The following is a 21,226-nucleotide window of genomic DNA, read 5'->3' as shown; positions in this document are numbered from 1 at the left end:
CAAAGGGGCTGTCTTCCCTGCGCTTGTCTCACCAGAAAGCCATCCTGCCAGTACTAGCCATTGCTTCAGTGGTGCAAGGTCATTCTAATTTCTTTTCTCTGTTTTTTCCCCCTCCCTGGGGGACAACCAATCCAAGCAGTCTGATAGCTGGGCTAAATGTGGAAATCAGCTGTTATTCACTGTGGTTGTAATCCTCAACCCAATCATCAGCCTTTAAACTGAACCGCGTCCACTCAAATAGCTGAATGATCCGCCACAGTTTTCCACCTTGCAGGGCCACAATGCAAACTTCAAATCAAGTGGATATCTAGGAGAATTGTGATTATTTGAATGTCATATGGAGTGCAAAACATTTAAGGCATTCTCCAACCAAGTAATTCTTTTAAAATCTTAGATGTCAATATTCCAACTTTAACCAGTATGGAGTTGCTATTTCCACACCATTTTTCACCTGAAGTGCAGCCCTATTTGTAATATTCAAGACAGGAGGAATTTTTGTCCTTCAAAAACAGTCGTTACTGCAGTTATCTTCACAAGAGCTATCAAGTTCCAGACATGCTGAATTATTTTTGTTCCTGGCAGAAAAAATATTTGACCCAGCTCTGGACTGGGAAAAAAAAAAAAAAAGAAAAAAAGAAAGAAAGAAAAAAAAAAGGCAGGATTTATAGATCTCTATCCTTTCCTGCAACACACAGTAGCATTATTAGGATGATAAACAGATCTGTCCAATTTTCTGGACTAAAACACTTCAGCTCCTTTTTTAACTGTCGGTAAAAACAGTGTCATGTCTAAATTCTCCCATCCCCAGATACCCAAGTGCTAGGAAACATAATTACCTTGTCATCTCTGTCATCCTCTTCTTCCTCGTCCTCTAGCATGTCCTCCACTACCTGCAGACAGAAACAGTAGTAGTTGTCATGATTTAAAAAGGAAGAGTTTTGTTCTGTCAATTCTAAGCCTTTTGTAGATGAAAACTTTATTAACACTTGAAATAAATGCAGAGGGAAAATGTACAACTAGGAAAAAACACTTGATCTAGAGATTCAAATTTAGGAAAGCATTATAGCTTTAATTGACCTACATTAGGGAATTATATACTGAAAATCCTTCCTGCACAAAATGCTTGCTTGACAATTTAAGTATTTAAAAGGTAGTTCAAAATTCAGTATATGCTTGCTTTAATTAAAGGAATCCTTTGTCAGCTCCACTGGTGCCTATGCAGCACACACATATGCAAACCTCAAATTTACTGTTACCTACATAAAAGTGCAACATTTTTAATAGAATTTACAGTATTCACCAAGAGATTTTTGAAGAATACAAAGCTGGGAATAAATTCGTAGTAGCTTATCTCCTCATAATCTTCAACAATGATATATGCCATATGCTCTATCAGCATTAGCACTGTGTTTCTTAATAGTAATTTTATACAATCTGTGCATTTAACTTTATGCACATTCATTGCTAGCTGCAGCTGCCATTTATCTGTGTCTGTGTAATTTTCCACAATAAGTTTTTCAGTCTAGCACTGGGAAATATACATATACACACTCAATTCATTCTACAAATATTATAATTATTCATCACACCATGAGCACGAAATGAACCACTAAATCTAGTTTACAGAGATTAAATGACTTTCCAAAGATGGGCAGTAGCAGATTCAGACTTAAAACTCAAAAATCCCTCCCTCATGACACTGTGATCGATGACCTTAAGAGGAAAATTCTCTGTTGGTGGAATGAAAAAAAGCTGTACCTCCTTATAACCAGAAAATAATGTGCCTCTTCAGATCTTTATTTAATCTAAGTACGTATTAGAATATAAGAAGAGCCATAACAAAGGTCAACAAAGATCCATCTAGCCAAGTGTCCTATTATGAATGCAAAAATTGTATACATATTATAAAACATGCACACAGAGGAAAAGAGAAGGAAAAACTCACTGATATGAAACAATAATAATTTGGCCTATTTTACAGACTTGCTGCCAACTAAAATGGTAGTTTACTATGTGATATAGGGGATGCTATAAACAATTTTAGTGTACTTGTCATTTAAGACAACATATTAAAATTACAATTTCACAATCAGCCCCCAAACACAGCTGTAAGGATATTCCCAAATCCATGTCCAAGAACTTAAGGGACTTTTACATTATCTAAGAGTCAAATTCGGGGAAGAGAAGACTGGAAAAATAAAAGTGTGTGTATCGGTTTCCTGTCTCAGTTAGCTCAAACATTAGGAAAGTCGCAGTTAGTCACGTTATGTGGGCCCAGGCAAAACATTAAACACGCACGGTTTGATGTAATGTGCACATCTAGTAGAGCACTGTGCATACAGGCAAGTCAACTGCACAGTTCAAAACATTTCCAGTTTCAACTGCTCCTCCTTGTTTGAACTCTGTTCCAAAACACCTCTAACAACAAAGGAGTATCTAGTTCTGTCTACCGCCTGCTCTGTCCTGGAGTTTACAATCAAAGATAAAACCAGAAGCACAAAGCAACCATAGAAAGTGATGACATCGAAAAGTACGAGGAGGAAGCATGACCTGAGCAATTAAGGAAATACTCTTGAATTCCTTCCTGCCCAGGACAAAAATTTTAGCAGGAGGAGCCTGACTGACTAAACTTTCTGTAGCCTCTGACCTGACGCCAGACAGGCAGGTGTACTTCTGAGTCCCCTCAGGCTGAAGAAGAATCCAGGCTGTGCTCTTGCCACTATCCATAAAGAAGTTTCCCTCTTGTTCTTTGTTGGCATTTTAGGCCAGGTCTGCTCCATCGCTCAAAAAAAGGGGATCAGAAACAGTGACAAGAGAGTTTTGGTCACAGGGAAATGTTGAGAGCACATTGCTGAAATGAGTGTCGGCACCTGCTTAGATCAGTACACTGTTTCGCATGCGCCTACATCACCTTCTTGTCCCTTTCCTGGTAGCTCACTGTCATCTTCCCTGGCCTGTTCCAAGCCTCTGGGGAGCTGAGCCATAAACTGCATCACTGGGCAGAATTCTTCAAAAAACTGCATCTCAAACTTTTAATGCAGTGACCCAGTTTACTAAGCAGCTCCAGAAACACTCCACCAGCTCTACCAGTAAAATGGTGAACTGAATAGAGAGGATGAAAACAAACTGTTGAAGGCTGCAGCAAGATGGAAAACCTCTTAAGTCAGTTTTACCACATGCAAAAAACCCACTTAACTCCATCAGTATTTGACTAAAGTCCAAGGTATAAAACTACTCCCTACTGCCTGGAGCTGACTAAACTCACTAAGTCTCTTACTTTTCAACTTTTCAATATTCCCCAAACACTTAAAGATCTCTTTTATGTACATCCAGAAATTCCTTGTCTTGACAGGGTTGAATAGCCAAATGCCTATCTCCCATTAGCATTAAAGTTAGCAATAAGACAATCAGTTGAATTGGAAATCTTTAAAATTATTTCAAATGATGTCAGAGAAATCACTTGCATGACAATACCTACTCTAAATTATCTGGATAATACTACTTTAGACTCAGTTGTTTTTTTTCTTCCACACCTAATGATCTCAAACTACTTTACAAGCTTCTATAGGGTGGCAAAATGTTAACGTATTCAAACAGCATAAAAATTCCTTTGAAATTACTTGAAGTATAAGACTAAGCCCAGATTTCTAGCTCTTCAATTCAATTTTTTAATTCAAAAGTCACTACCAAGTTTATAGTCTTGTTCTAGGTTAGTCATATCATCAATTACATTGAGATCTGGAGTACTGTACTATTTGGAAAGAAAAACAGAATTTAGTTATTGTAGCAAAATAAAATGTAGTGAAAGTGCACCCATGCCCAAGATTTATAAATAATTTTTTGAAGTGTATGAAACATCATATATAGCCCATGCTTTCATGTGTCTTGAAATTCAGAAGGAAGAGTAGAAAGTGCAAAACCCAATACACATGAACATGGAGACAATACAGACACAGTACTACAATTCATTAAACCACCAAAACAAGTGTTTTCAGAACTTTGCCACAAATTAAAAAAGGTAAGTAGATTCTTACATAAGGTGAGGTGAGTCTTACGACATAGGAAGAAACACCCCGAAGCCTTACAAAACCTGTATACTGAAGTACAGCCTACCTCTGCAGAACGAAGCGAGGATGTTGAAGAGAGGTACGGTGGATCTGAACACAGATTTCACTTTAACATTATAGTAAGAATGCAGTAGGAAAAAAACCCAAAATGGAATTTTTTCTGCCTTGATTCTGCTTCTATTCTATTCAAATAAAGTGCACATGTGCCCCTCTGTTTTAAAGGAACACAGTAGTTACTTGGATGTCTGTGTCAACCACTGTAGGTGGAGGAGGTATAATGGAGGGAGGGAGGAGATGGGGAAGGAGTGAGAGGAGAGAGAGGGGGAACAAGAAAAAGCATATGAAGACAAAACAAAATGCTAGATTTATTTGAATAAAAGTTCTATGGTAAAAATCTTAGATTGCCCTGAGAATATTCAATCTAAATTATGCCTTCTGATACCTTGCTTGAAATCAAGTAATATTAATCAAACAAAGGAAGGGCACCGGGGAAATCAGAAAGACCTAATGCAACCAGTTAAAACTGACATGACCTTCTGCAATACCACTTGTCACAGACTTATATGCCACATACTGGTAGAAGGTCTTGAAAGAAACTGTTTCTTGGTACTTGAATGTAATATGAATACAGATGACATTTTAAAAAACACACATAGATGGCCTCAAATATGGCATGTAAGCTACTTCACAACCAAACAGTAACCAGATGATATTTAAATGTTGCAAAGTAAGATCCTTCCCCTACAAAACAACCCTTACAAGCTTATTAATCAGAAGTAGTGTGTAGTTTAATTCCTATATACTTCCATTATTACTGATCTATTCCCACCTTCTTCGAGAAACACAGGCCAAAAATACTGTATGACTCATGATCCACAACAGATTGCAGGAGTCACAGCAGACACCTTACACTAGGTCCCCAGAAGGAAGCAAAACCACCACACTTGCACACTAAAGAAAACCTCTGCATCTGTGGGGTAGAATGCAGTCTTCTTAGGAAGCTGACATTAAATACAACTTTATCCTAAGGAATTTATTCTAAAGATCTACTGACTAACACGATAGAATTTCTGAGGAAATAATTCATTTTGACTTCTAACCTCAACACCTGCAAAGCAGGGTTGGAGTCTAGTTATTTACAAGTGTGATGAATCAAAATCCACAAATTTAGAGAACTTAGAAATACCTCCTGAATCTAAAGAATCAATGGAAAAGTGACCCACTGAAACTTAACACCCTTTTTAATGAATGGTCCTTCTCTCTTAGCATCAGCCCACTGTTTCTCACAAGAAGTGTGCCAACCACAAACCACTCCATTGTCTTCATTCTACATTTTTCGGCTGTTCCAACAGAAACACCTGCATAGAAGATACTATATTGTCTTTACATGTTAATAACACCAGGTATACGCTCGACACTAAGATGTAAAATAAAGAAAAAAAAAAAGGGGCACTACCTCTGCAAATAACCCTGATGACTGTTACCTTAATATTTTAATATGAAGCAATGCCCCCTCATTAGAACTTCTCTAGATCTGCTTATATCTTACTTAATGTAAGATATACGTGCACTCGAAAAACAATACACTTTTTATGCCACGTACGTTAGGACATAAAAATATCCACAGGTGTTTGTATTTTCATATATAAGCATTAAAATTCGTAAGAAAAAACAAAAGATAGGACAAGATTTGGTTCCAAACTAAATGCATTTTAGGTATGCAATGAACATGTTCAGAATTGCATTGTTCAGAACTGCTTGGATTTAACGATAGTTCATATTGTCCTGACATAAAATTTACTGTAAATTTGTGAACCATGGAACTCAGTGTTTATGTGTAAATATAATATAAACTTCTGCAACGTGTATGGATTAAGAAGGATGCATAAAACCACTTGGACTCTCTCAGGTAATTTCCAGGTATTTTATGTGGAAGCAAAGATATCCATTGTTCACAAGCCCACTACAGTAGCATTGTGCTCATTTTCACAACATGAAGTCTGCTTCTTTCATGGAATTGCCAAGGAGAAACTTTACAGGAGATATATACTAATTAAAATACCCACCTTTTTATATCCCCTTATTATAAGGAAATTAAAAATCGAATTAACAGATTCTTTTTTAAGAGTGTAGTATACTTGGAATACATTAGATCCTGATTTATAACGTTACAGTTTGACTTTGGGGTATTCATCTGCAGTAATCATCAAAATAACTGAATGACTAGACGTAATAATAATTAGTGCGATAAGCTTGCCAGTAGGGTTGAATATATTGCAGTACGGATGACAGCAGACAAAAATGAAAAGCATTACTTCTTTACTGCCAAAATACTTTCTCTTTTTTACATAGGCACTCAAATACAATTATTTTCTCTTACAGAATGCATTTTGTTAGTTTATTCTGGGAAATGCTCATATTGTGATTTAGTCTGATTATTAATAGGAAATGAGACTTTAGTACAGCTATCAGAGGCCTTTTGATGCATGCTGCTGATTACATGAAGTTCTGTAATGTCAATAACAGAATTTTTATTTACAGTATAATACATTTCTAAGGAACATGCATCAGCAGTAAATACAAGTATTCACACAAGAACATGTAACCTTTTTTCTGTTGTCAGCTTTATTTGCCCTCAATATTCAGTTGCCAATTTAATTAAGAGTAAGTAATTTTTACCATTATGTGCACAAGTAGTATGCCTCTTTCTCTGTATTTCTTTCAATATTCGGTTCTCATTTATTTTAGCTTTTTATTCTATTTACACAATACACTGTGAACTGAATATTAAGTGTTTATTTGAAGTATGTCTCCATCTAAAGGCTTCAGTGTGTACTGTACACTCGAAATCTCAGATCTATCATAAGGCTTAATTTTTAGTTCAGTAAGATTATTATACAGGAATATTAAAAAATAACACCTTCACAAAATTTTGTGAGCTAGAATTCTTGGGCAAAAACTCATGATAAACTATCTTATAAACAACACAATGCTTCATTGTAGGTTTTCACTGTTATTGTTGCTCCTCTTCAAATAGTTCTCAGATTCTAGTAGGACCAGATACACTTTTCATATAAATCAGCATTTATCCAAGTTATTTTAAGTTTGTGGGTGTGATCCAGTCTATTATACTCCAGTTTGAAGTTGTCAAACTTTCTAGCAGAGAAAATGTATGTTACCATATTTTAGGTGAAAATTTATGTAATGTACATATTATTGTCATTTCACTAGCATTTTTTTCCCCCAGGTATTTATTAGTTTCTGTAAATACAATACAATCCCAAAATTCCTTAAGTCTTGGCTGCATTAAAATATGCTAAAGTAAAAGAAAACCAAACTGAAAATGAATAAATATCATTACTACAATTTTTACTACTATGACTATGTAGTCATTTTTACTACTGTGGGAATTTTCATTAGAAAAACAAACAAAAAAAAATTATTAGAAAAATTCTCATGACTGATGGAATTTTTACTAGAAACTAAAGGGATATGATGTTATATAATATTGACTATTTATAATAACCACTTCACCTGTCTAGTGAATCTTGTTGCCATGTAAATCTTGATGCAAAGGAAAAAAATAATCATTGAAACAGTCTCATACAAAAAAGATGTCTGCTCTGTGCAGTGAACTTCAATTTTATTTTAAATGCCAGCAATATTGAAAGACTACGTGAAAAAAAAGTGGCAAAATTTAAATTAAAAAACCACGTATTCGGACATATTTCAGGTGGGATTTTGGTTTTGACGTTTTGTCTTAAGGAGATCAAAACAAGCCAATATGTTCCAATCCTGTAGTGCATTTGGGTTCTCTAACTGTTACGGGGATGAGAACAGCCATGAAAAATTTTACCAAGTGGTTACTACATACTCTGATATTCCATGTAAACCTTTGACAAAGGAATTATGATCGCAGCATGGACAGACTCTTTTAACTTAGCCCAGACAGCCACTTGCAGCAAAACATTCTATTATGCTGCAGGAGAGCAATGCTTACTGCCCAATTCATATCTTTACATAGTGTACTGTATGACTGTTAAATCAGTGTATAATGCATTTAAAATATTTATGGTACCAATATTTAGTTAAACAACCTTTATGTAAGATTTATGTTGTTTTGTTCAATTCTCATTTAATGGCAAATTATGAAGAGCATGTTTCATAAAGATAATTCTCCATTTAAATTCAGCAGGCCATCAAATATTAAAATTATAATTCTGATGCAATCTAGAACAAATTTGTCCAGCTTCAGTGATTATTTGCACTCATAAAAATTAGACTTGATTAATAAAATTTAAATGCTTAATTAAGCTGACATTTTCATGTTTCTTTTCTGATAAAACTCCAACCCTGTCCCTTAGTGGGACACTTTAGTATATTTTTATTTCCCACCTGTATGAATCATACAGAAAGAACAAACAGCAGCACGAAGACAACAATGATTCTCAGCAGACTATTTAATATTCAGACACATGTTGCCAGTGGTCTTTGTTCTTCAACAGCATATAGACAGATGATGACCTGTTTGCAAAAGGCTTTCTAACTTATTTTATTATGATAACAAATGGAAACAAAGTTTGTGATTAGCTAGGGGCCAGAAAATTTAAGGTAAAATCAGTTCTGCATAACATTGAAAATAATTTTATAGAAAAAGCTGTACTTCCCTTCTTTTTCTGTATTTTTCCTTTACTTTCACACACATATTATTCTGTGGCTAACTGTGCTCTCCCATTAGCTCTTATGTTTTGGGGTTTTTGTGACTTCTGCTATTGCTATCATACTCGAGGCAAAATTTCTCATGAAAGTACTGTCAGAAAGAAGTCAAGATGTAGTTTCCAACCTGACAATATCCGTTTGTATCAATTTGTGCAAATGACATATTCTGGACACTGTCTTGCTAGAATATGGGTATAATGATATTTATTTTTGCCACAAATTCATAGCAAAAATTTACTCCTCACTTAGAAACCATAGCAGACTCCCTGGTAGAAGAGAACCTCTGGACTTGAAGCTCAAAACCCCAGAGTACCACACAGGCAAGGGTTCTAAAACACTTGGTTTGTCCTGTATTAATCTGCAGATGAAATCCTTTGAATGTAAGAATTGTAAGGACTCAGTATTTAAGACCAAAATTTGAAGAAACAAAAAATAAAGTTACTGATTTGTTTATTTACTTGGTAACTTAGTTTTTAATTTCTATGAAAACAGTTTGTTAAAGTCGGGCACTTTCCTGGTGGGTTTAGTTTCTGCATTGAATGTACAGCAAAGTGTCACTTTTCTGTCCCAAACAGGAGCAGCAATAAATACACCAAAAGTTCTGACAGGTACTGTTGCCTGACCCCAAGGAGAAAGTGGTAAGATTCTAATCAGAAAAGGTCTCCTAGGTGCAAGTGAGCTGGGATTGTATGATCAACTCATGCTCATTGTGCTTAGCACCTTTTTTTGAGTGAAGGAAGAATCCAGTGAGATGGGTATATTCATAAGCATCATTTTTCCTATTCCATCTTCTGTTTTTCTTCAATATTTTTTGTTTTTCTTTCTGGCAATATCCAGAGACGCATAAAGATCTGAGTATACATATCATATTGGAGGACTACACAGAAAGTACTCAGAGAAAACTGCTTAAAATCTCAAAACGAAAGGCTGTCTTTAGCAAAATTATTTTTCTTCTGTTCTCAAAATTTTATCCTGAACATATCCCTTTCTAACTTTTAATACAAATATATACATATACATGATCAAAGCCTGTGTAGTAAAAAATCTACAACGAAATTAAAGGATGCCTTCTGTCATTTTATATAATTCTTACAAGATAAATAATATATATATAATCGATTATACAAATTCATAAAAATTTGTGTATGGCACATTAACTCCCAGCTGTTCAGTGTCATTTTGTATGCAATGGCATGTGCATCTCAAAACTTAAGAGGAAATTACCTATTTAATATTTCTTTAAAAGCTCTAAGTATTAACTGTCAATGCAGGATGTGAAGTGATTAAACTTCTTCACAGGGGTATATATGGTAGAAGAATATTCACAGGTAACTCCATTACCTATGCATGTGCATTGTTCTTCTATTAAATTTTTAATTGCTTGGAAAAATAGTAGACTAAAAGGAGAGAAAGATTAATATCTTCAGTCAGAGAATATCTGAGTGGCAGAGGTTAGCAGGAACATCCTCACTCAAGCAGACCATCATCAAGCCCAACCTTCCTACTCAAGAAAGGTCACTTCTGAGTAGGTTGCCCAAGCCCATGTCCTGAAAGGTCTTGAGTAGCTTCATGAATGGAGGCTCCACAACCTCTCAGGGCAACCTGGTCCTGACTGTTACCACACTCAAGACAAAAGTGATTTCTTGTGCTCAGATGGAATTTCAGATGTTTTCATTTGTGGCCATTGATACCATCCTGTCACTGAGCACCTCTGAGAAAAGCACCTCTCTCTTCATCTGCTCCCTTCAGCTATTTATATACATCCTCAAGAACCCCCTGAGTCTTCTGCTCTATACAGAGCAGTACCAGCTTGCTCAGCCTCTCCTTGTATGGCAGATGCTCCAATCCCTTCGTAATCTTAGCTTAGCTGGATTGAAGAGCAACTCCCTCTCCCCACTTTCCCAGCCTGTCTTGACTAAAAAGCTAGCACACATCCATAGCGTGATGGATGTGAGAGCAATTTCACCACATCTCTGTGATCGTGCCTGAATGTAGCTGCACTTGGACCTCTGAACTCCTACTGGTTCCTATGCTGTGCACACTGATGTACAGGCATTCCAGGGAGAGACCACTAGCATATTGGGTTCTCAGGGAGGGCATGAGAGACTCTTCCAGAAGCGTTTGTGTGCCTGCACTTGCTGTGGAGCCCCTCTGCCCTGTTGGGTTGGTTTTGAGGGCTCTCCTGTCCATTCATCCTGCACCCTTTGCTTGCCAACTCAGACTACCACTTTCTTGATAGTACAAGGGATAATAGCTTCAAACTGACTGAAGGCAAATTAGATATTGGAAAGAATTTCTTCACTGTGAGGGTGGTAAGGCACTGGCACAGGTTGACCAGAAAAGCCGTGAATGCCCCAACTCTGGCAGAGTTCAAGTCCAGGTTGGACAAGGTTTTGAACAACCTGGTCTAGTTGAAGGTGTCCCTCTGAAGGTCCTTTCCAAATCAACCTATTCTGTGATTCCTCACTTGACTGTAGGTCATCATCACCCTCTCCCTTTATTTTTAGTTTAATGCCCTACTCATTAGGTTGGACAACCTTCTGAGAATGATTGGGCCGCAAGTGGTGAGGTGGATCTTTTCCTAGAAGTTCTCAGTCTTCAAGGAGGATCCCAGAGTTGTAAAAACCAAGTCCCTGCTGTCAGTAAAAGCTTTGCAAGTGGTTGTTGTCTTCCCAGATCTGTCCAGTCCCCTTCCAGCCCTTCTTCCTCAGTGGCAGTATGGAGGAGAAGATGATCTGGGGTTCCTGTCTGCTACCTATCTGGTCATGGAAGAACAAGAATTTGCAGTGTTATCAGAGGAGATCTAGTGTGCCTGTTACAGTTGTTAAGCATTATAGCCTAACAGCTCAGAGATTGTCACAGTTTGTCCTAATTGTAGTAGTCAGGCCTACATACACAGAGTAAAAATGATCCATAGCCATGAAGAGCTGGAGAGTGGGACCATTCTGAGGGATTATCTGACTATTCCTTAAGTTAGGTAGCACCAGCAGGCAGTCAGAACACACAAGACACAGCCTTAAGTAGCACTGAAGAAGTAAAGAACAAAGAAGATTCCGCCCTCTCCCCCATTAACTTCACACAGTTCTGACTGTGAATTTTGCTTAAAAACAGAAAAAGACTCCAGATACCAGACAGCAGCACTGGTGTTTTCTCCAAGCTACAAAGGTGAGGGAGCTTTTTTGTATGAGATATTTGAAATCATCAAAATATTAAGAAGATTTTTAAAAATAGTGAAAATAAGCTTTAAAGCCCAGCATATTTTCCATTAGTTTGCAGTCTGTCACCATGTCATGCTCTGTACCCTGCACCTTCCATAGGCTGGCAGTGTGTAAGGGTAGTACTTCCATGCTGCTCCCCACAGCACAGATCCAGAGCAGATGACAAGAAGCAGCAGGCAGCGGGGACAGAAGCATGGCAATGGTTGATAATTCTCACACAAAAGATGTGAAAAAGATGATGGAAAAAAGGCAGGGGAAGAAAATAAAACCAGACAAGTAGAATTCACTCACTTCCAGTCTTGTGTGTTTAGGTGATCATGGTTTAATAGGGAAACAGCGGTTGTGCTAAAAATAAATTATTTTGTGAGGTCAGATATTCAGGAGTACGATTACAAGGTAGAGCAAGGATCCTTAGAGAAAGTAGTTGGGTATACTTCAGGTAAAAATGCAAAATTCAGAGGAAGGCACTAGGAATTCCATTCTAGTGATAGTTTTCCCTCACTTAATACAGGTAGGAAATATTTATAATTTGATTTTTTATACCTGCCACATGACTTAATGCCAGAAGCTCACTCTTTTAGTTCAGTTTTGAATTCTCACAGATTCATTTAGAGAACCATCCATTAAATCTATATCTATCTACAGTTGCTTACACCAAAGTTTAATGCAAGAGTTCCTATTTCATGAAAGCGTATCCTTCAGAAACACAGCTCATCTTGATCTAAATGTATGAAAGATAGGGAAACCAATACTTATTTTGGAAGTTGGTGTCAGTGTTGGACTAAAACCACAATGATCACCAATCCTACAGAGAGTCCACCTGAATCCATGAAGGCAATAATACCTAATACGCTGTTTCACCTCTCTGTTGGGCATTCCAATACAGTTATCTCCTACCAGTAAATACACTCAGGATTCCCTCTTGGCCCAATCTCAGTACACCCTGAATTCAAGAAACAACTTGCACATATAACTTACTAGGAGTCAGAGTAAATGACAAAATAATCATACTTGCACTCAAACAGGAAGCTCACAGTATGACAAAGTATGAACCATATCCTTGTTTGCCAGGTAAATTATTCCACAAGGAAATAAGTTCCAAACTGCTTCAGAAAAACTGACGCCCAAGAGGAGATAGCAAATGATACCTTGTCTATAGAGATGGTCAAACAAGCATAAGTTAAAGCTGGTCTACTGCCATATCCAGACAGAAACTCTGATAACAAATCATTGACCTGCAGAAGAGTGTGATCCCTAGAGCCGGAATTGAAGAGACAATTGACAGTTGTTTTCTCATGGGATATTGCAATGGAAATCAACTTTTCCAAGTTACTTTTCATGGTCCCAAATTTAAGTATGTTCCATAGACATTAAAAAACTACAAAGTATACACAATTTTTAACTATGCTTGTCTAATGTTAATTAAGTGAAGTTCACAAATACATTTATCTTTAATTAGCTTTAGGATTTCAAAGTAACTTCTAGAGACAGATGATATTTCTAAGAAAGTAGTCGGTGATTTCACTGAGGCCCAAAAGGAATCTCTGGAGACTTGGGAACAGAAGCCAAATCATGTGAATGCTGAAGCATTCTCTAACCACTAGGAAACACCTCTTAATTAATTTAGTTAATATTTACACTCTGCATAGGAAACCAGAAATATTTAAATTACCATTATTCTAACGACACTGTGCTAATGACCTGAGTTAAGGACTTATGATATTACCAAAGACTCGTGAGTTAATTAGAAAGGTCCAATAAGTCTGAGGAAAACTTCATAAAAGCCAGATGCTCAACATGAGGATAACCAAACTCAAATCACTAAAACTGAGGTCCCAACTTACTTGAGATAAACATAAAGAAAAAACAGTCATTAATGGCACAGATATCAGAGACTTGGGATCAACATGGTTGCTTAATATATAGCTTGGTTAGAAATGTTCCTCAGCAAGAGGAACATTTTTCGAGCATCATTTGGTGTTCTCAGCAGAGAGTCCATCACTATCTTCATTAGAAAAGTTACATAACCCAATTAATCCTCACAGGCAGGTGGTATTTCAGATAGAAATTAGGTGTATTACAGTTCACAAATGAAATCTCTCCTTTCTCATTTTGGTTACTAAAAAATTTTCAGGTTGAAAAGCCTTAAGTATTTCAGGCAACAGGAGACTAGCAGCTGTGTTTTAGATCTTTTAAATCTTGATCTTATGCTTTTATCCATACAGGTAACAACGTTTGGGATTAGGGAATACCTCTATCAACCCCATCCTTAATTTTAGATGACTGTTGAAAGCACAACAGTCTCAGTGATGTAGACAGGTAATGGTATCATGGCTGTGTGGGTTCCTCTGGTCACTAATAACTGAAGTTGCTAGACATTAGGGGATCACTTGGGCTGGCAGGGATCTCCAATACCCTGCTTAAAGCAGGCTCAGCCATGAGGTCAAATCAGGTTCCTCAGAGCTCTACCCAGCCAGGCCCTGAAAACTTCCAACAGCTACTGCACTTTCCTGGGCTACCTCTTCCATTGCTCAACAATTCCTAAGGCAAAAAAGTTTTCTAGAAAAGTTGCATACATTCCAGTCTGAAATTGTCTTGTTTCAAATGATCCTCAAAAAGATGTAATATTTAAATTCTGTTTAAAAATTTTGCCCAGCTAAAAAAAGAAAAGGACACGTATGCCCTTGAAGTAGAGAAGACTTACTGTATCATGTTGCCTGTTATCTTTCCCTGATATGATCAAGAAGTAGTTCCATGCCAGCAGCAACAACAAAGCCAGTGGTATCATGTAGAGCTCAAAGTTCCAGACCACAAAAAGAAAAAGCTAGAAGACAGAACAGGGAAAAAAGTTATTCAAATCAGCATTACATTAGTAAACTCTTGTGCACAGTTAAAACAATAAATTAAAACAATTCTAAAAAAACTCCACCTCTCCTCAGACAGGAAAGTTGTTTAACCACTTTGCTGACTTGACACTTACCTGCATGAAACAACTGATACACTTCCCAATGCTTCCTACCTTAATTCTTGGAAAAGAAAAAATTATGCAGTGTGGTCTAAGAGGATTATTAATTGTTCTCTCATAAAATAATGTTTTTGTGGACAAAAAAATGCAAAAAGGCATAAATATAAGATTACATCCTTAGAAAGGTTAGTTATTTTCACAGAACCACAGTATAACTTGGGTTGAAAGAGTTCTTAAAGATCATCTAGATCCAAACTCCCTGACATAGGTGGGGACAGGCTCCACTATACCAGGCTGGTCAGGACCTCATCCTACCTGGCCTTTAACACTTCCAGGGATAGGAAAACCACAACTTCTCTGGGTAACTTGTTCCAGTGTTTCACCACCCTTACAGTAAAAAATGTCTTCCTAATAACTAATTTAAACCCACCCTCTTTCAGTATAAAGCCATTACCCCTTGTTCTATTACTACATACCCTTGTAAAATATCCCTCTCCATCTTTCTTATAGGTCACAGGAATGTGATTAATTTAAAGACCTCAACATGTCAGTGAATCTGGTTTTAGTTTTGAAACAATCCTGTAGCAGTGGAAGTTGGCAGAGGAGTGAATAAAGATTAATTTGCTGTTTAGAAGAAACAATATGGTCATGGCATAGTAATGCCACACAAACAAGCAAAAGTATCAATCTGAAAAAATCTTTTGCATGAGAAACTAGCAAAAAAAATCACAGTAAAAGCTACAAGTGTATGGCCATTTTAATGAAAGCATAGCAAATTTGAAATTACCACACACTCATTAAAAATTGGGATTAAAAAAAAGTGCTGAGAACCCACCTAAATCCACCGCTCCGAGAGCTTTAATTTGTTGCAGTTTGTTTCCCAAAACAGCTCAAGTGCTCCATGACTGGGAGTTACCAGAAGCTTGGTCGTGTTATATCTCTCAGAGATGTGCATGGGCTGCTGTCTAGTATAGGGCCCAAACAGAGACTGCACACAAGGAGAAACCTATCTGCACTACCAGCTCTGTACACCAAGGTCTAGATACCATTCCCTACTGACGCTGCTAAAAAATTAATGGTTTGCAGGAAAGAACTAAGAATAATTTCACTTGGATGGGGTCAAACTAAAACAATTTTTATTTCCAATTTTCCCTACAAACAACCCCCCCTTAAAACAGCTTAAAATCCATCTGTAGACATTACTAAGGTTTGTTTTCTTCTCATAAAAACTTATTCACAAAAAAACAAATGTGAGAGTAAATCACACTATGTACCACAGTTGGATAAATATCCTTAAATCTTGATAAGCCTTCTCCATCCAAATAGTTAAGCTTTTGAATATTTGTATTTTTAATACCTACTAAAATGAAGGAGGATGTATTGCCACAAAACTTGCACACCTAATGCACTACCCCTTTTTTTCAGATTAACTAAAACGGGGCTTATTTTCCCAAATCAATCATAGGATGTATATAAAGCGGAGTAAGAATAAAATTGGGATTTCAGTAGTCTTCTGCTGGCTTTTTGTTTGGACTTAAAGCACAAAATGCTCTTATCAAATTTAAGCTGCCACATAGGAGAAAAAAAAAATTATATTTTAGGTAATCTTCTCTCTCAGATCAGCTAACTTACCTCAGCCCTGTACTTTCTACCACTGAGTGCTATCTATATGGAAGTCCTATGAAACTGCAAGACAAACATGATAAATACTGAAAAGAACTGAAAAAGCAGTGTGTATGACTCACAAGAGTATATTGGCACTCCTAACTGTATTTCATTTGAAAGAGAAATGCATTTTTTGGGTTGTTTAGTTTAAAAGGAAATCTGCTAGAACTGGTAATGAAAAAGCGAACGAGCTCATGGAATTCAAGAGCTCTTCTATGAGCTTGTTATCTACAGAAAAGTGGTAAATTTGATGTAGCCAACTTATAACAGATTTCATGTCTCAAAAGAAAAGCAAAAAATTGTTGCATGCCTTAACCCAGAAATGCCCTGAGTTAATGTATACACGCTGAAGGGTGCTCTGGAAGTCAGCAAATAACACCAAGTATTAGAGAAGCAAATACAAGAGACTACCTGTTGATAAATGGCAATGCATAGTCTTTCTTAGGGTCTGAGATGAACTTTGGTTAGAAAGATGGAAAGAAAATGAAGTACTATTCAATCCCTGTCCCCAGAGAGAAAAGAAGCTAACAACCTACACAGTCTCAGGAAATACAGACCTGACAGGAGAATGAGGAACACGGTCATCATGTCCCCTGTACTCCAGAATATCAATGAATTCTCATCCAAGCACTTCTCAGTTGAAGTATCTAAGTGCCAAATGATCTTTAATGGTATTAATTCCTTATAGTACCAAACTCTGAGGGCCAGTAAAAAATTGTATTAAGATATTACCACTTTACAACTTGTATGGATATAGCTTTCAAAAGTGTGGATATTACACCTGCCATCTCTCGAAGATGATTTTCCTGACCTGCCACTTTCATTTCTATCTAGTCCAGCTGAATTTTTACCGATTCCTCGTTTTAGGCACCGGTCTCGGCCAGGCACTAGCGAAACAGTGCAACACAAATGAGATGTGTGCTGTGTGAGACCAGCACAGTGATGGCATTGCAAATCAAATGGCCTCGCTATCCTTCCCAGACAAGAAATGCACTCATGAAATGCAAATGGGAGAAAACAAGTAGATTCCCAGTATCAGACAAAACTTTTAAATAAACATGAGCAAACTCAAAATCTGGTGCAGAACACCAGGAAAACTCAGGGACTTAGTTCTTACACATAAAGGGTCTGATAGCTAGGGTGAAAGAGAAGAAGGGAAGTGGTATGTAGGAACCTTCATGCATGATGGAGAAGTAATGTATCCATCCCTTACACAAGTACAGGCCAGAAACAAACAAACCACCCGAAACCAACCAACCCAAAAAAACAAACAAAACAAACAACCAAAAAAAAAACCCAAACCAGAAAAGCTATGGAATAAGTAAAAACTGACAGTTCTGTGAGTTGCCCATGCCTATAAAGCATCTAGTGGAACATGGACTGTATCTGGCATGATATCTTCTAAAGAAATAATGGTTCTAACTCTGTCTAAAAAAAGGATCCCCATCACTACTGAAGCAAGCTAACTATTTTAAGAGAGGAGTGGGAGTCTCAAAGGTTACAGTTTAATATAGTTGCCATTTCCTACATAGAAGAATATAAGAAAGGACTTTTTCTTCTCCCCCATGAGATCAAGATTTTCAGAGTCATAGGCATGAACTGGCCATTTACAACATCACATCAGCTGATACTCTTAGTGAGCGACACTTGCATTAAATGATCATTCAGGGAGACACACGACACAATCCCTGGTGTACAACACTTCAAAAAATAATTTAAGTTAGGATATTGAATATCCTATTCTTTTGAAAACTACAGTATATTTTAAAAGGAAATCTCATCCAAAATGATTAACGCTTCCTACTGTTCAGAAAAAAAGCCTGCCCTTTCAGACTAGCAGCTGTGAATCATTAGCTTTCCAGTGATGAGATGTGTTTGATGAGTATTTTTCTTTCTAATTAAGAGATGAGATTCTCTTTTTGACTATCTTCAGACTGAAGTGAAGAGAAAGATTTCTGCCTGTGTGGAAAGGCCATACTCTACAGAACAATTATTTCAGATTTCTTTTTATCTACCTCCACCCAATCTCATTTCACTTTTAACAAAATCCTGTTTGCACCCACAGACTTCACAGCATTAACCCCTATGTTTCCCAGTTCTTTTCCGTTTTTTCTTTTGTTTCTGTTTGGATTGCTAGCAGGAAAGTGCACGTAAAAAAAGAAGAATTATTCCTCACAGGAGACACTGATCCCATCCTCAGGTACAGAAGAGAGCAGAGGATGTGACAGGGGAGGGCTGCAAGAACTCCTGTTGAGAAGTTTCTGACAAAAGTAGAATTGCCTGAGTTTGGTGTACCAGAGACCGGCAGTGGCAGCACCCAGAGCCATGAGCTGTAATGTGCTGGGCAGTGTGGCAAGACACAGTCATCCCCACTGCCATCGTCTCACATGGGGCACACCAGTCATGCTGCAGTCTCCTCTTCAAGTTGTAGCTTTCTCTGATCATTTTCACAGAACATCCTCACATATGTATTATCTATATCCTTGCCTTTATATTCGTGACCAATCTCTTGATTACCCTGGAAACACAAAGGCTGGCTGTACAGCATTTTGGCACAACCACAAACAGACAATGTCTGCAGCTCCAAATACTGCACTTTAATATCAAGATCATCCAATTACTCTTTAAACTTAAAAGGACAATTGTATTACCTGAGGCTTTATCCCTTGGATGTATTCTCACGAGACTAGAAAGAATGAGAGATAACCCACATATCTGCATGGTACAGACTGTCTACCAAGTACTGCAGGTTTTAAGGACTTCAGTAAAATCCAGCGAGGTGCTTTATACCACAAAACACTTGGAAACATTCTGTATTATATACAAATAATAGTACTTTGTATTATACTTCGGAGAGACAGTAGCTTCTTCCATTACAAAAGTAGTCAGTTACATCTAGCAATCACAGTTCCTCTGATCTTGTATGACACTTCTAATAAAAAAAAATTAAAAGGGAAGCATTTCTTTTAGCTATATCAGATCTCAAACACACTAGCATTAATATAAACACTTATGGGAATTCATTCCAAATTCAGTGCCTTCATTCAGGTAAATCTGGAAGAAATATGCTTTTTAAACATGCTCTAAAGCATCCTCCACAATTTTTCTCATAAATCTTGCAATTTTACTTACAATAACCTGACTGCCAGGAGAAGGTGGAGTCAGAAAGATTTGAATCTCAAACACATTATCTGTTACTCCATTTTTCTGTACACAGGCAAAAGTCAAATTGAAAATAGCAAAAGCATTAATTGGGGAAAAAAAAAAAAGCAGGAAAAAAATCATATCATTCCCACTAGCTTTATTTTGACAGATTTCCAGTTCAACCTTGGATTAGTGTTGGTTATCTTTTTAAAATGCCTAAGGTCTTGGTAATTTGAAAAGAAAAAGAATAATTAGTATTTTTTACACTCTAGAACTTTTCCTTTAACTCAGAAACAAACTTATGGGATTTCCTAATTTGCCCTCTCTTTGCTGGAATTAGGAGAATCGAGTTCACTGCAATTTACATGTTTATTATCATTCTTTCTATTTATTTCATGTAGAAAGAGAAATGGAGATACTTCCATGACAAGTAAAACAAGATCTTAACAGAATAGATGAAGTATTAATTTAATGCCAGGCCCAGTGGGGCTTTTGATGTATTTTGATGTATTGGAAGACCCACAGTAGCACTCATCAGAGCACTTGGGTCCCATATGTAGAAGAACACACCAAAAAAAAACTTTCTTACCAGCTAGGACATTTTTGGTCATGGTTTTTCCATGTTGATAATTTGTACAACAAACTCAAGGTTCTATTTCATTTCACTCCTTTCATCTAAACATGATGTACCAGTAGTTACTACAGAAACCATTCTGATATGATCAACCCACTCAGTTTGTTTGTGAAACACCCCTACAGCCAGAACAACCTTAATGATGATACTGTTTTCCATCCACATCATAATCTACATTGCTCCTCTATAAGACTGTCAGCAGCAACAAAATGTTCCTGTTAAAAGACTGAAAATTGTAATTTAATTTTTTACTTTTTTTTACTACTTTTAACAGATGTTTCACAACCATTTTCTAGAAGTACCATGACCTTTGAGAATGCCAACAACTTCAAGAATGCAAACCTCAGAGTATGAATGCAGTGCCACTTTAAACAGCACATGGATTAAGGACCTAAAATTTGTATTGCTGTAACCAGTTGCTATTGTAATCAATGGCAAAAGTTGGGTGGAAATAAAAATTACACTCTCCAAAAATATTTACAAAATGTGGAATCTCTTGGGTCATTTATTTCCCCTTCCCTTGAGAGCTTCTGAGCTGTCTAGTTAGTATCCAGGATAAAATTAGAAGGGCAAAATATGGTTAATTGAGGTAATTCCCATACACGCAGCCTCTTGCCATTCACAGGGCTCTTAAAGATGGATTTTTTCTGTTAGACTGCTAAAATGCTGACAAACTAAGAGGAATTGATAGTATTTTTCCTATGAGCAATAATACCTGGCATCAAATGACAAATGACAAACTAGGACACATTACATCAAAGGCATGTCTGAGAATGGGGCTACTAGGTTCACTGAACCTCCATACCATCTTTAA

The 21,226-nt window shown here is 37.0% G+C and overlaps 1 protein-coding gene across 2 annotated transcripts in view; it reads right to left on the bottom strand.

The window, feature by feature from the left end:
* MCTP1 (multiple C2 and transmembrane domain containing 1) overlaps positions 1-21,226 on the bottom strand; it is a 188,710-nt gene that overhangs the window by 43,005 nt on the left and 124,479 nt on the right. For both annotated transcript variants that reach the window (XM_050329308.1, XM_050329307.1), the window contains 2 exons: positions 14,709-14,828; positions 837-890 (listed from right to left, as the gene is read on the bottom strand). In XM_050329308.1, coding sequence (XP_050185265.1) covers positions 837-890; positions 14,709-14,828 — 174 coding nt within the window. The remainder of the gene's footprint in view (positions 1-836; positions 891-14,708; positions 14,829-21,226) is intronic.

Source organism: Myiozetetes cayanensis, unplaced genomic scaffold (assembly GCF_022539395.1).
Source record: "Myiozetetes cayanensis isolate MyiCay16 unplaced genomic scaffold, myiCay2020 scf4, whole genome shotgun sequence".
Classification (NCBI taxonomy): Eukaryota; Metazoa; Chordata; class Aves; order Passeriformes; family Tyrannidae; genus Myiozetetes; species Myiozetetes cayanensis.
The sequence above is the reverse complement of the archived record's forward strand: the minus strand, read 5'-3'. Positions and strand labels throughout refer to the sequence as shown.